The sequence below is a fragment of the Petaurus breviceps genome, unplaced genomic scaffold, assembly GCF_028583685.1.
Source record: "Petaurus breviceps papuanus isolate PSGF00001 unplaced genomic scaffold, PetGlider_PUasm1.0 90823, whole genome shotgun sequence".
NCBI lineage: Eukaryota > Metazoa > Chordata > Mammalia > Diprotodontia > Petauridae > Petaurus > Petaurus breviceps.
Window position 1 is genome coordinate 5,835,182 of NW_027187352.1, and position 12,624 is coordinate 5,847,805.

At 36.8% G+C, this 12,624-nt stretch overlaps 1 protein-coding gene across 2 annotated transcripts in view; it reads left to right on the plus strand.

Moving 5' to 3' along the window:
• UVRAG (UV radiation resistance associated) overlaps positions 1-12,624 on the plus strand; it is a 415,539-nt gene that overhangs the window by 283,931 nt on the left and 118,984 nt on the right. For both annotated transcript variants that reach the window (XM_069070876.1, XM_069070877.1), the window contains exon 13: positions 11,259-11,337. In XM_069070876.1, coding sequence (XP_068926977.1) covers positions 11,259-11,337 — 79 coding nt within the window. The remainder of the gene's footprint in view (positions 1-11,258; positions 11,338-12,624) is intronic.

The window sequence follows — 12,624 nt, forward strand, 5'->3', positions numbered from 1 at the left end:
TATAGAAGAGTGTTTGGATTAATGGGAATATGAATAATAAGGGAGGGATCCTGGGGGTGGGGGTGGGGTGTAGGTTAAATACTAGGAGGGTGAAATAGTAGTTTGAAGTAAAATAGAGGAGTCAAGAAGGATGGGAAATAAGAGATATGCACAAACATAAAATAAAGATCAGGAGTAGAATTAGGGAAAAAAAAGCAGGGGTAATAATCATGATCTCAGACAAAGTTAAAACTAATGTAGATTTAATCAAAGAGAAAAATTGGAAAACCACATCATATGTCAGCCATATTAATCAGTATTGTTTTAGACTGTTTAAAATAACTAGACAGTATAAGGCTGGAAAATTTCTATGGTGTAGGAAATGACAATTTGGTGGACTTAGAAAAATACAGAAAGATTCAGACTTATAAAGGAAGAGGTTATCTACCTTCAAAGAAACAGATGAAAAATAAGTATAGTACAGTCTTACACATATGTATATGAATGTATGTGTCTGAATATGAGTATAATTATAGATATCTAAGTATATGTAAATGTGTGTATAGGTATGTGTACATATATATCTTTGTATGTATGTACATAACACGTTCACATGGGTGGGGCAGGAGGAAGGGAGGGAGGAAAAAGGAACAAAGTAAAAAATGCACAGCAGAGAACAAAGGGAAACACAAAAAAGTGAAGAAAAGATGGACAGCTTTCAACACAAGGCATAGTATTTATTACATTGAATTTCTTGAAATGAAATTTATTGTTACATATTTTGAATTCTCTTTTACATTGTGCTGTGCACATGGCAGTGCTTTTTTTTAATTTTCTATTTAAGTTTATTACATGTTTCTTTTTATGTTCTTATTGTGTATTTAAGTTTAAAGGGAAAAAAAACAAACAAAAAAAGAATACAAAAGAAATAGGGGGATATCTTCAAAAACATAAAATGCCCAAACTAATAGAAGCCCAGAGATCTTAAATAATCTAATCTCATTAAAAAAAAAAAAGGCAGGGGAAGAAATAGAGCTACATATTTTGGATCTGACAAAGGGAAAACAAGCCCTTGTCTTGATGGATTCACAGGAAACTTTTATCAGACTTTTAAAGAACAAGTAAAATCAATGCTACACAAATTATTCTCAAAATTGAGAAAGCACCCTACTTGATTCTTTTTATGGAACAAATATAGTCCAAATAACTAAACCAGGAAAGGAAAAAACAGGAGAATAATAGACCATTAATTACATGTCATTACTAAATATTAATTTTAAAAATTTAAATTAAATCTTGTCAGACAACCTATAACAATTCATCCAAGAACTCATTCATTATAACCTAATAGGTTATACACCCGGCAGGCAAGGATGATTCAGTATTAGGAAAATAATAAGCTTATTTGATTTTACTAAAAACAAGTACATTCAAAACTCCATGATTTTTTCAATATAGCTCTAAAAGTTTTTGACAAAGTATAATACTCATTTAGTACTTAAAAAAAAACTTTAAAGTATAGATTTTGAGAGATCTTTTTTTTAAAGCCATTAAAAATATGTAAAACCAAAAGCAAACATATGCAATTAGGTTTCAGTAGAAGTTTTCCCAGTAAATATGAGGGTACATCAAAAATGCCACTCTTCGGGGCAGCTAGGTGGCACAGTGAATAGAGCACCAGCCCTGGAGTCAGGAGGATCTGAGTTCAAATCTGGCCTCAGACCCTTGACACAAGTACTAGCTGTATGACTTTGGGCAAAGTCACTTAACCCTGATTGTCCTCCCAAAAAGAAAAAAAAATGGCCACTTCTCTCTCTCATTTCCTACTGTTCTATAAATGTGAGCAACAGCAATGAGACAAGAGAAGGAAATTAAAAGCATAATATAGGCAAAGAAGAGATAAAACTGTCCCGTTTGACTGATGGTTTAATCAGAATATCCTAGCAATATAGTAAAGATATAAATGGAGACAGTTAATAGCTTTAATAAAATCATAGTTTAGGGGGTGAGAGTCAAGATGGTGGAGTAGAAGCAGGACCTCCCCGCTACTCCAGCTTCCACCTTCCCCAATCCATGTAAAAGGGGACTCTAAACAAACTTTGGAGCTGCAGAACCCCCAAAATGACACAGAGAAGCTAACCTCCCGCTGAGGACAGCCCAACAGGCCAATAGGAATCTGCCAGCGCAGTGCTCTGGAAGCCGAGCCCAGCCCCACGCTGAGGCTTTAGCCCCAGGGCGGGCCTGACCAGCCACTGGCCAGAGGAACTCCACATCAGCAACAGCTTTAGCAGTTTCCAGATTTATCAACACATAGATGCGAAAGACAAAGTGAGAGGTCAGTGCAGTCTGGACTTTGGGACCCAGTAAGTGGGAGTGCGTGGCTTTGGCCCTGGCCAGCCAGCGCCATGTGGCAGCTTCAGCTCCTGGCCTGCAGAGTGTAGGGGGACCAAGCGCCAGTCTGAGGGGTAATGGCTCTTGCTTTAACCTGCTTGGATCTGGATTACAGTCTAGGGTGGAGGTCCTGGGGTGTGTGACCAGCTTGCCAGAGCGTGTGTAGACCTCAGAGAGGGCACCCATCTAATACCTCTCGCAGCTAAGAAAACCCCAGCATTTGGGACAAAAGCTCCCCTGTCTGGTGGCAGAGTCCTACTGTGGCAAAAAGCCCAGGGGTCAAGTGATTGAGGGGTGACATGACCAGGCAAAGGAAACAAAGCAGAGAGAAGATTCCAACATTAGACTCCTCTATTTTGGGGACAAAAAGGATCAAAGCATGGAACAGGAGGAAGACAGTGAAGTAAGAACTCCTGCACCAAAAGCTTCAAAGGAAAATATGAGCTGGTTACAGGCCATAGAGGACCTTAAGAAGAAGATAAGAGAAGTGGAGGAAAAACTGGGAAGAGAAATAAGAACCATGCAAGAAAATTATGAAATGAGAGTCAACAGCCTGACTGAGGAAAATAACACCTTAAAAAACAGACTAACTCAAATGGCAAAAGAGGCTCAAAAAGGCAATGAGGAGAAGAATGCCTTAAAAAGACAAATTTGCCAGATGAAAAAAGAATCTCAAAAGCTCAATGAGGAGAATCATTGCTTCAGCATTAGATTGGAGCAAATGGAAGCTAATGACTTTATGAGAAATCAAGATGCTGTTAAACAGATCCAAACAAATGAAAGAATAGAAGGCAATGTGAAATATCTCATGGGAAAAACCACTGACCTGGAAAATAGATCCAGGAGAGATCATTTAAAAATTATTGGACTACCTGAAAGCCACGATCAAAGTAAGAACCTAGAAATCATCCTCCAGGAAGTTCTCAAAACTGCCCTGATGTTTTAGAACCGGAGGGCAAAATAGAGTTGAAAGAATCCACTGATCACCTCCTGAAAAAAATCCCAAAAAGAAAACTCCTAGGAATATTATAGCCAGGTTCTGGAATTCCCAGATTAAGGAGAGAATATTACAAGCAGCCAGGAAGAAACAATTTGAATATTGTGGAAACACAATCAGGATAACCCAGGATCTGGCAGCTTCTACACTGAGGGATCGAAGGGCTTGGAATATGATATTCCGGAGGTCAAAGGAGCTGGGATTAAAACCAAGAGTCACCACCTACCCATCAAAACCGAGTATCATGTTTCAGAGGAAAATATGGTCATTCAGTAGAATAGAGGACTTTAAAGCATTCTTGCTGAAAAAACCAGAGTTGAACAGAAAATTTGACATTCAGATACAAGAAGCAAGAGAAGCATGAGAAGATAAACAGGGAAAAGAAATCATAAGGAACTTATCAAAGTTGAACTATTAACATTCCTATATGGAAAAACAATAATTGTAGCTGATGAAACTTTTCTCAGTAGTTGAAGGGAATAGAAATATATATATGTGTGTGTGTGTGTGTGTGTGTGTGTGTGTGTGTGTGTGTGTTTATATATGAGGGCATATGGGCATATGAATACATATGTGAATGTGTGTATATATGTTTATAGGTATACATAGGTAGAGGGCACAGGACCAATTTAACAGGAAGGGATGATACTTAAAAAGTGAAATTAAGAGGTAAGAGAAGAATATAATGAGAGGATATGGGGAGAGACAGAATGGGGTAAACTATCTCATATAGAAGAGGCAAGGGAAAATGGTTACAATGGAGGGGAAGAATGGGAAAGCAAAAGGGAATGAGTCAACGTTATTCCCATTAAATTTGGCTTGGGGAGGGAATGAAGTACACATTAAATAGGGTATCACCCTCCAGGAGAGTAGGGGGGGAAGGGGATTAGAGGGGGGATGATGAAAGGGAGGGCAGGTTGAAGGAGAGGGAAGTTGGAAGCACCCATTTTTGAAAAGGGACAGGATCAAAGTAGAGAATAGAACAAGTGGGAGGTGGGATAGGAGGGAGGGAAATATAGTCAGTCTTTTACAATATATCTACTATATTATTGTTTTGCATTAGCCACACATGTACAACCTATACTGAACTGCTTATCTTCCCAGTAATGGTGGGGGACAAAGGAGGAAGGGAATGAATCTGGAATTCAAAGTTTTAAAATCAAATATTCAAATATATATGTATACTATTATATTATTTTACATGTAATTGGGAAATAAGATATACAGGCACTGGGGCATAGAGATCCACTGGAAAAGTCGAAAGGGGTATGGGAAAAAATATGGGAGCAAGCAGATTGGAGGAGGGGATATCCTGTGGGACTGCTATTTTGGGGTGGTGGGTAGGGGAAAAACGGGGAGAAAATTTGTAACTCAAAATCTGGCAGAAATGAATGATGTAAATGAAAAGTTAATAAAGCATTTGAAAAATTAAAAAAAAATAAAATCATAGTCTAAAAAATAAATTCACAATTACCAGCATAATTCTATGTAATAATAATAAAATCCAAGAGGTAATAAAAGAGAAAAATAATAAAAATTATTAGAAAATGCATAATACATCTGGAGAGTAATGGTTTCATGTAAAACACTTTTTCTGTTGTATAAATAGAAATCCTTATGTTTGTGCTATTTTTCGAGCATAGAATAAGAAACCATTAAAAAGGTTGTAAAAGATTGTGTGAAAGTAAAATTTGAACATATATCAGAATCACATATATAATCATTCACACTTCAATAAATATTTTTACAATGCAGCCTTGTACATTGCAACTTTTTAGAAACTATAACACTCATATAATTCTACATTTAAAATTAATTTATCACTAAATGGAGCTGCTTTTTGTTTTTATCAGAATCCTAAATTTCAGGGTTTTTTAATCTTGTCAAAATCTTGTTTAATGGAAAACTAGGAAAAATAACTAAATTGTTAACATTTACAGAATATATGTAAAAGAATAATTAAAATTATATATCATTTTATCATAATAAAATAAGATTCCTGATTTCTAAAATAAGATGCCCTAATTCTTAAATTGCAATTTTGTTCTTAAAAAGATAAATTTTTTTAAAAAAATAATTGATTTAAGAAAATTGTTATTGCACATAACTAGATGAGGTGGCACTGTCATACTATCAACTCAACAGCAAATGTACATATACAAGTTGAGAAATACTTGAAATTACTCAGTTCACAGCACAAGTTAATAAGCCGCTATTCAGATCTGTAAGTGAATGGAAAATTAGATGTATACATACACATATAATTAGGAATTACTTTAAAATATGACTATCCTTTTATAAATATATAATTAGTAATACACAGTTAGAGTTTGTAGTGGTCAGCTGACATTTTTGTATGTCATTTTCTTGGTGATTCACTGATTTTCAGAATTGTCAAAAACAATTACCAAATAGTAATACCCTCCCCCCCCCAAAAAAAAAGCCAAAATCTATTTATAAAATCATTATGCCTCTGGATGAGAGAAACTTTTACTGGCATCTCCTACCTTGTTGCTGGTCCTCTGTATGCTTCAAAGAGATAAAAGAAAAAGGGGAAGGACCTATATATCTAAAAAAAGTCTAAGAGGCTCTTTTTCCTAGAGTGAAGAATTATAAGCTAAGGATGTACCCATCATCTGGAGAATGATTGAACACATTATACTTTATAAAATGATAGAATATTATACTGTAAAATAATGTCAAAAGGAAGAAATTCAGAGAATCCTGGGAAGACATGAAATGATGCATAGTGAAGAGAGAAGAACCAGGAAAACAATTCATCCAATAATTATGACATTATAAAGAAAAACAACTTAGAAACAAAGGTGATGAAGCATTTTAGCACTACTTGACAGAAGTGGAGGATGTGAGAACCAGATCTTTTAAAGATTCAAATATATTTTATTTTCAGTTCTGAATTCTCTCTCTCCATCTTTCCCACCCCCACACATTGAGAAGGCTAGAAAAAGGAAACCGTTTAAAAAATAAGTATGGTGAGGTAAAACAAAATTCTACATTAGCCACATTGAAAGAAATAGAAGCAAAGAAAAAGGGAGAGAGGAAGTATGCTTTAATGTTCACCTGAGTCTACTAGCTCTCTATCTGAAGGTAGATTTATGTCTCATAATAAGTCTTTTGTATTTCTCAGAATTACTAAGTCTTTCAGAGCTGATTATCTTTACAATGTTGTTGTTATTAAATAAATTGTGCTCCTGGTTCTGATCACTTCACTTTGCGTTAGTTCATATAAGTCTTCTCAGGTTTTTTTGGAAATCATCCCTGTCATTATTCCTCCAGAAAAATAGTATTCCATCATATTCATATACCATAACATGTTCAGCTCTTCCCCAATTGATGGACATTCCCTCAGCTTCCAATATTTTGCCACCACAAAAAGAGTTGCCATAAATATTTTTGTCCATCTAGGTTCTTTTCTTCTTTCTTTAATCTATTTAGTGATATAGTCCTAGTGGGGGTATCACTGGGTCAAAGGGCATACACCAGGGGTGAGGAACTAGAGGGCCACATGTGGCCTCAAGGCCACAGGTTCCCTACCTCTTTACCCAGGTATACACTGTTTAATAGCCTTTTGGGCACACTTCCAAATTGCTTTGCAGAATGGTTCGAATAATTTTCAGGTCCACCAACAGTGCATTAAAATACCTCTCATTTTCCATTTTTTAAAAAATTAAAATACCTATTGTTTTCTGTCATCCAATCTGATGGGCATGTGGTACTTCAGAGTTGTTTTAATGTGTGTTTCTATAACTATTAATGATTTAGAGTATTTTTTCACATGGCTTTTGATAGTTTTGCTTTCTTACTCTGGAAACTGCCCATTCATGTCCTTTGATCATTTAATGATGCTAATGGTACTGCTGCTATTGCTGCTGCTGCTAACTAACATTTATATAGTACTTACTATATGCCAGGCAGTGTGCTAAATGCGTTATTGTTACTATCTCATTTGAGCCTCACAACAACTGGGAGGTAGAGGCTATTATTATCTCCATCTTACAGTTGAAAAAACCGCGGCAGACAGAGATTGAGTGACTTGCCCAGGGTCACAAAGCTAGTAAGTGTCTGAGACCAGATTTTAACTCAGATCTTCTGACTCCAGGAAAAGTGTTCTATCCACAGTGAGCTTCCTAGCTACCAGCATATCCAGGCTATACCTGCTGTGACAAACTTTTGTGAGGGCATAGGCAAGAATTGCAGAATGTACATGTAGATTTGTTGCAGTCCTCATCCTTGGAGAGAACTCCCCAATTGACGAGATCACAGACCCATTTGAATATTTGGGAGAGTAATTTATTAAATGAAAGGGAGGGTAGTGGGGGTGGACATTTTCCTGATGGGGAACATTTTAAACAAAGATAGACAAGCAGTCAGTCAACAGTCATTGATTATATGCTTACTATATACCAGGCACGGTGCTGAGAGTTAGTCCATGTTTCAAATATGGGAAATGGACATTTAAAAACTATTTGATATCAGGAATTTTTAAATTGCCTTTTCTAAGTTTACATCTTTAATAATAGAAAACATAACTCTCTCAGCAATTTACTGAAATATTATCCTAAAATGAGCTGTGTTTTTTGCATGTTAAGGGCAGTTTTATGGTCATGCTTAAATGACCATTATACTGTTAATTGTAACTTTATCCTTCATAATCCAAATTCAGTGATAGTTCAGCTAATGTAACTTTCCATCTATATTGAAATAAAATCCCTTTGATTTGTATCTTATGTCCAGATAGTGATAGTTTTGCCCTTTAAAGTGGATTTTATTTTTCTAGATTGCCTAAAAGATCTATAAATCTCTGTAGTTTTGTAAGGTAAGATAAATGTGTAGTAGTTACCAGATATTATACTGTTCAACTTGAAGTGACCCATTAAGGATTTGAAAGTAATATAAAATTTGAAGTCCGTCTTAATATTTGATCTATCTTAACCCTGCCCTATGTGAACTATTTAGGACTAATCACTCTTTAAAATTCTGTTTTAATGTCACAAATATGCCTTGTATCTACATTTCTATAAAGAAATCCCTATTAAGTCAAAATAAAGGAGACGTGTAATCCATTTTTTAGGAATGTATATTCTTGCTTTTGAATGGATGCTTATCTCAATTTACTTTTCTGACATATGAAACTACTTCCATATTTATGACCTGAAAATGGAGATAGACCTGTTTCCACTGGATTTGGAGTGCTGTGCAGATGGCATACATGTGATAGCTTACTGAGTTAACAGCCCCAGAGTGCAGAGGTTTATGGATCCAGTCAGTTGTTCTAAAGTACCCTCTTTCCCATGCTTCAGCTATTAGATGGTTTCTTTGTTGGCCTGAATGTGTACTGTTCCCAGAAAATCTTCGGTGCCTGGTATTGCTCATTATTATTTCCTTTTGGATTCACTCTCCCAACTCTCTCATGCCCTACAGTTATTGTTTGAAACATATGTCTTGCCTTTTTTTTTTATTGTATCTAGTTCTGCATCTTCTTGTGGGGGGTCTTAAGCATTTGCATATTTTTTGGTGTAAGATAAATGCATGTCATGACTTTGCTCACTTATCAATGCTTACCATTTTGTAATACCTCACAACATGGCCTTTTTGAAATTGTATTATTAGGTACTCTTTCTAGAGCCTAAGGCAAAACAAAAACAAATATACTCTTTTCCCTCTCTTTTGATTTCACTAGAAATCAATATATTACAGGTTTTATAGCAAATGTATTTCTTTAGCCATTTAGAGTAATTGAATTTTTGAATGAAAACCATAATTATCATCTTTGTGAGATTGCTTTCTACCTAAGGGTCATGTTCCTTTGCACAATCAGCAAGATAAAATATTAATCACTTATCATAATTCTCCTTCTCGACCTTGTGTAAGTTATCTTTTTTCTGTTTGTGGTAGAAAAGTTTCTTTAGAGAGATTTAATTGTTTAGATTTGGTCCTCAGTGTGAAATTGAATGAAAATTCAGCTGTGAAGGTTAGGTTGTAGTCACAGGAAATTTAAGGTGAAAGTGGCTTCAGAGAGCAGGCATCTAGTACAACTAGCACAACTCATATCTCAGTGGGAATAGAATATTTCTGAAAATTGGTTGTCTGATTTCTCTTTGAAGACATTTAGTGAAGAGCACCTGGTTTCCTCTGAAGGCAGCCCATTCTCCTGTTGGGCAGCTGTAATTATTCAGATATTCTCTTTTTTTCCCCTTTCCCCTATACCAAGCCCAACTGCCTCTGAAACTGTCCTCATTGTTCCTACTTCTGCTGTCTTGGCCCAAGCAGAGCAAGTTTAATCCATTTTCTATGTGACAACCCTTCAAATACTTGAACATAACTGTAATGTCCCCTTATATCTTTTTTTTTTCCAGAGGCCATTATTCCCACCTTTACCCAAATGGCAGGCTTCTGTATGATGTCCCAGACAAATGATCATCCAGAGACTGCTCTACTTGAAGATTTCCAGTGAGGAAGAACCTGTTATCTTCCATGGCATCCCATGCTACTTTGGGACAATTCTAACTACCTAAGATTTTTCCCCTCTTACATCAAACCCAAATCTTGATCTCTAGATCCAAGAAAATCAAATCTATTTCTTCTTCCAGAGTTATATCCGGCTAATGCTCCACCTTGCCCTGGGACTATGACCTGGAACCACGTATGAGCAATGCAGCAAAGTCCTGGTCTCAGTTCCAGCAAAGGGTCCTCTGTAATCTTCTTCCCAATTTTTCTACCCCTCTACCATCTGTGTGCTGAGGGCCAATTCCGTTATGCCCAAAGCCTGCTGCTAACTTGCTGGGGTGTGTTCCTCCGCTGGACTGTGCTCCCCTCTCGCCCCAGTGACAGCACATGGTTTTACCACAGACCTGCTAAGCTGTCTTGGAGTAGAAAAGTATTTCATCCTGTCCTTTTGTTGGTTCTCCCACTTAAAAATTCTTTTTGAGGTGTCATTTTCATCTTACTTGGAGGGGAACTTCAGGAGAGTTCCTGCCCCTACCCCACCATCTAGGCTCTACCTGGAAGAGGATGGTCAGTGAGGAACTAGATCACCATCACCTGATTGATTTGTTCAACTTACATCTCCTGCTGCACTATCTCCTGGCTAACCTCCAGCTTTCAGGGGAAGAGGAGAAACAGGCTTTCTCCCTGCCTGCCTTCGACGTTGCATTGCACTTGTCTCTTGCCTTCCTCTGTGAAAAGGAGAGGCACTTTCTACTTAATGATTCATGTATTAACCCTCTGTCATTCCCTACACATCCCACAGGTCATCATCCAGACCCCATTCTTCCACCTTTCCTTATTCCCATTCCCCTCAATTATCTCAGCCCCAAATCCCAACCAACCCACCCCCTTCTACTGTGCCTTCTGGAATACTTGTTCCATAAGCAACAAGCTTGCCTTCATGTTAAATATTTCCTCTCCTATTTTTTCCATCTTCTGGCAGTCATTAAGACTTGACTCCCTTCTGGTGACACAGCCTTTCGGTTCACCCTTTACAGTGTTGGCTGCACTTTAATTCATTCCCCTCTGCTCACTGCCTGAGGCGATGAAATTGGAATACTCCTTACTCTTCATTGCCACTTCAAGGTTCACTACTTTGCTTTTGAGCCTGGAATTTTGTGGATTATTTTCATAAGTATTATATTTAACTCTCTCTTGTCATGAAGAGCTATTTGGTTTCCCTACAAGAAAGTTGCTGTTGTTCTTATACAATAACATGATGATGATGATGATGATGATGTCAAGCTAACACACCATTTTTTTTACAAAAAATTTAGTCCAGTTCCTTAGATGTTAAATGTCATATCTAGGAAATGTGTTATCTACAACTTGGCAGTTGTCTGTTCTATGTTTTATAAAATGTTGCTACTTTCACTTTTCCTAGGTTTCCACTGTATCCCAAAGGAGGAGAGAAGTTACAGTTTGATTATGGTGTCTATCTTCTAAATAAAAATATAGCACAGGTAAGCAATTTGTTGCTTTTCTCCCTATCCCTCCTTGCTGCCCCCAGCCTACCCCTACCATCCCTTCATTGGCTGGCATAATTTTTTCTCTTTTAGAGAGATTTAGAGGCCTTTTATTTGACAAACTAATGTGACAACCATATGTTATTTTAATGATGCACACTTAATCAAAATACCCTGTGTCACTCTAATGATTCTAGAGAAGCAAAAGGTAGAAATCTGTATCAGTTTAATTCCTACAAAGGAAGTGCCTTTGATTTTTCACCCACATTTTTTCAGCTCTTTGTTTTTATATTATACTGTTGCTAACAGATTCCCTATTGTACCTCGTTTACTCTCTAGTTCCTTCAGGATTTTCACTCTATTCAGGAAGTTGTTTGTAGAGGAAGTTTTATACCTTTGACATGTCTCTACATACTATTTTTATCTTCAGGGGGCAAGATAAAAATACCACATTTAACAAAATAGATAGTCCCTACAGCAAAACAGATCTTTACATATCCCCAGACTCCATACCATTTGGTATGTTGTTTAAAGACTATGCATCATGGAAAAAGTATACTACATATCCTGGTAGGGAAAAGGACCATTTTTCTGAAAAGTGTGTATGTATGTAATTCACATATAGCATATTTCAGTGTACTTTGAAGGTATGTGAAGACATCCCATGCTTTTCCCAGCTGTGTGAAAGACCAGCTTCCCAACCTCATTGCTTCATTTTTATACATGGTCAGTAGACATGGTATTCTTTTTCCATTTTGGTGTCATGTCTTCTTTTCTTCCTCTTGACCAACTTGATATCTTTTATTTTAGAGTTATATAAAGACTTGGTGTAAAGCTATGCACGAGCAGCTTTCCAGAGGACTGCTGCTGTGAACAGCTTTCAAGGTTCTGATTACATAGTATAGAGAACTCTCTATTCAATAACAAATCAGAGCAAAACATTCACAGAAAATCAAAACAGCATTCACCATGTCACAGCTCAACAACGTATCACTAAAATGGCCACATAGTTTTGACCAAAGTGGTCACATAGTTTTAAACAAAGTACAGTCATTTAGTAACTCAATCATTCAGTCGTCCTTAAGGAGGCTTGCCTCCTTGTGTCTTCTTAAGGGACATAAAGTACAAAAGTCAAAGTCTTCCATCCATGTGGTGCAATTAAGTTACAATTTCATCAATCACTACTTAATACCCTCTTAAGGGGTAGTGGAAAGTACAAAAGCCATGTACCCCTAGGTCACAAGCAAGTTACAATTTCATCAGTCACCACTCAGTACCCTATTT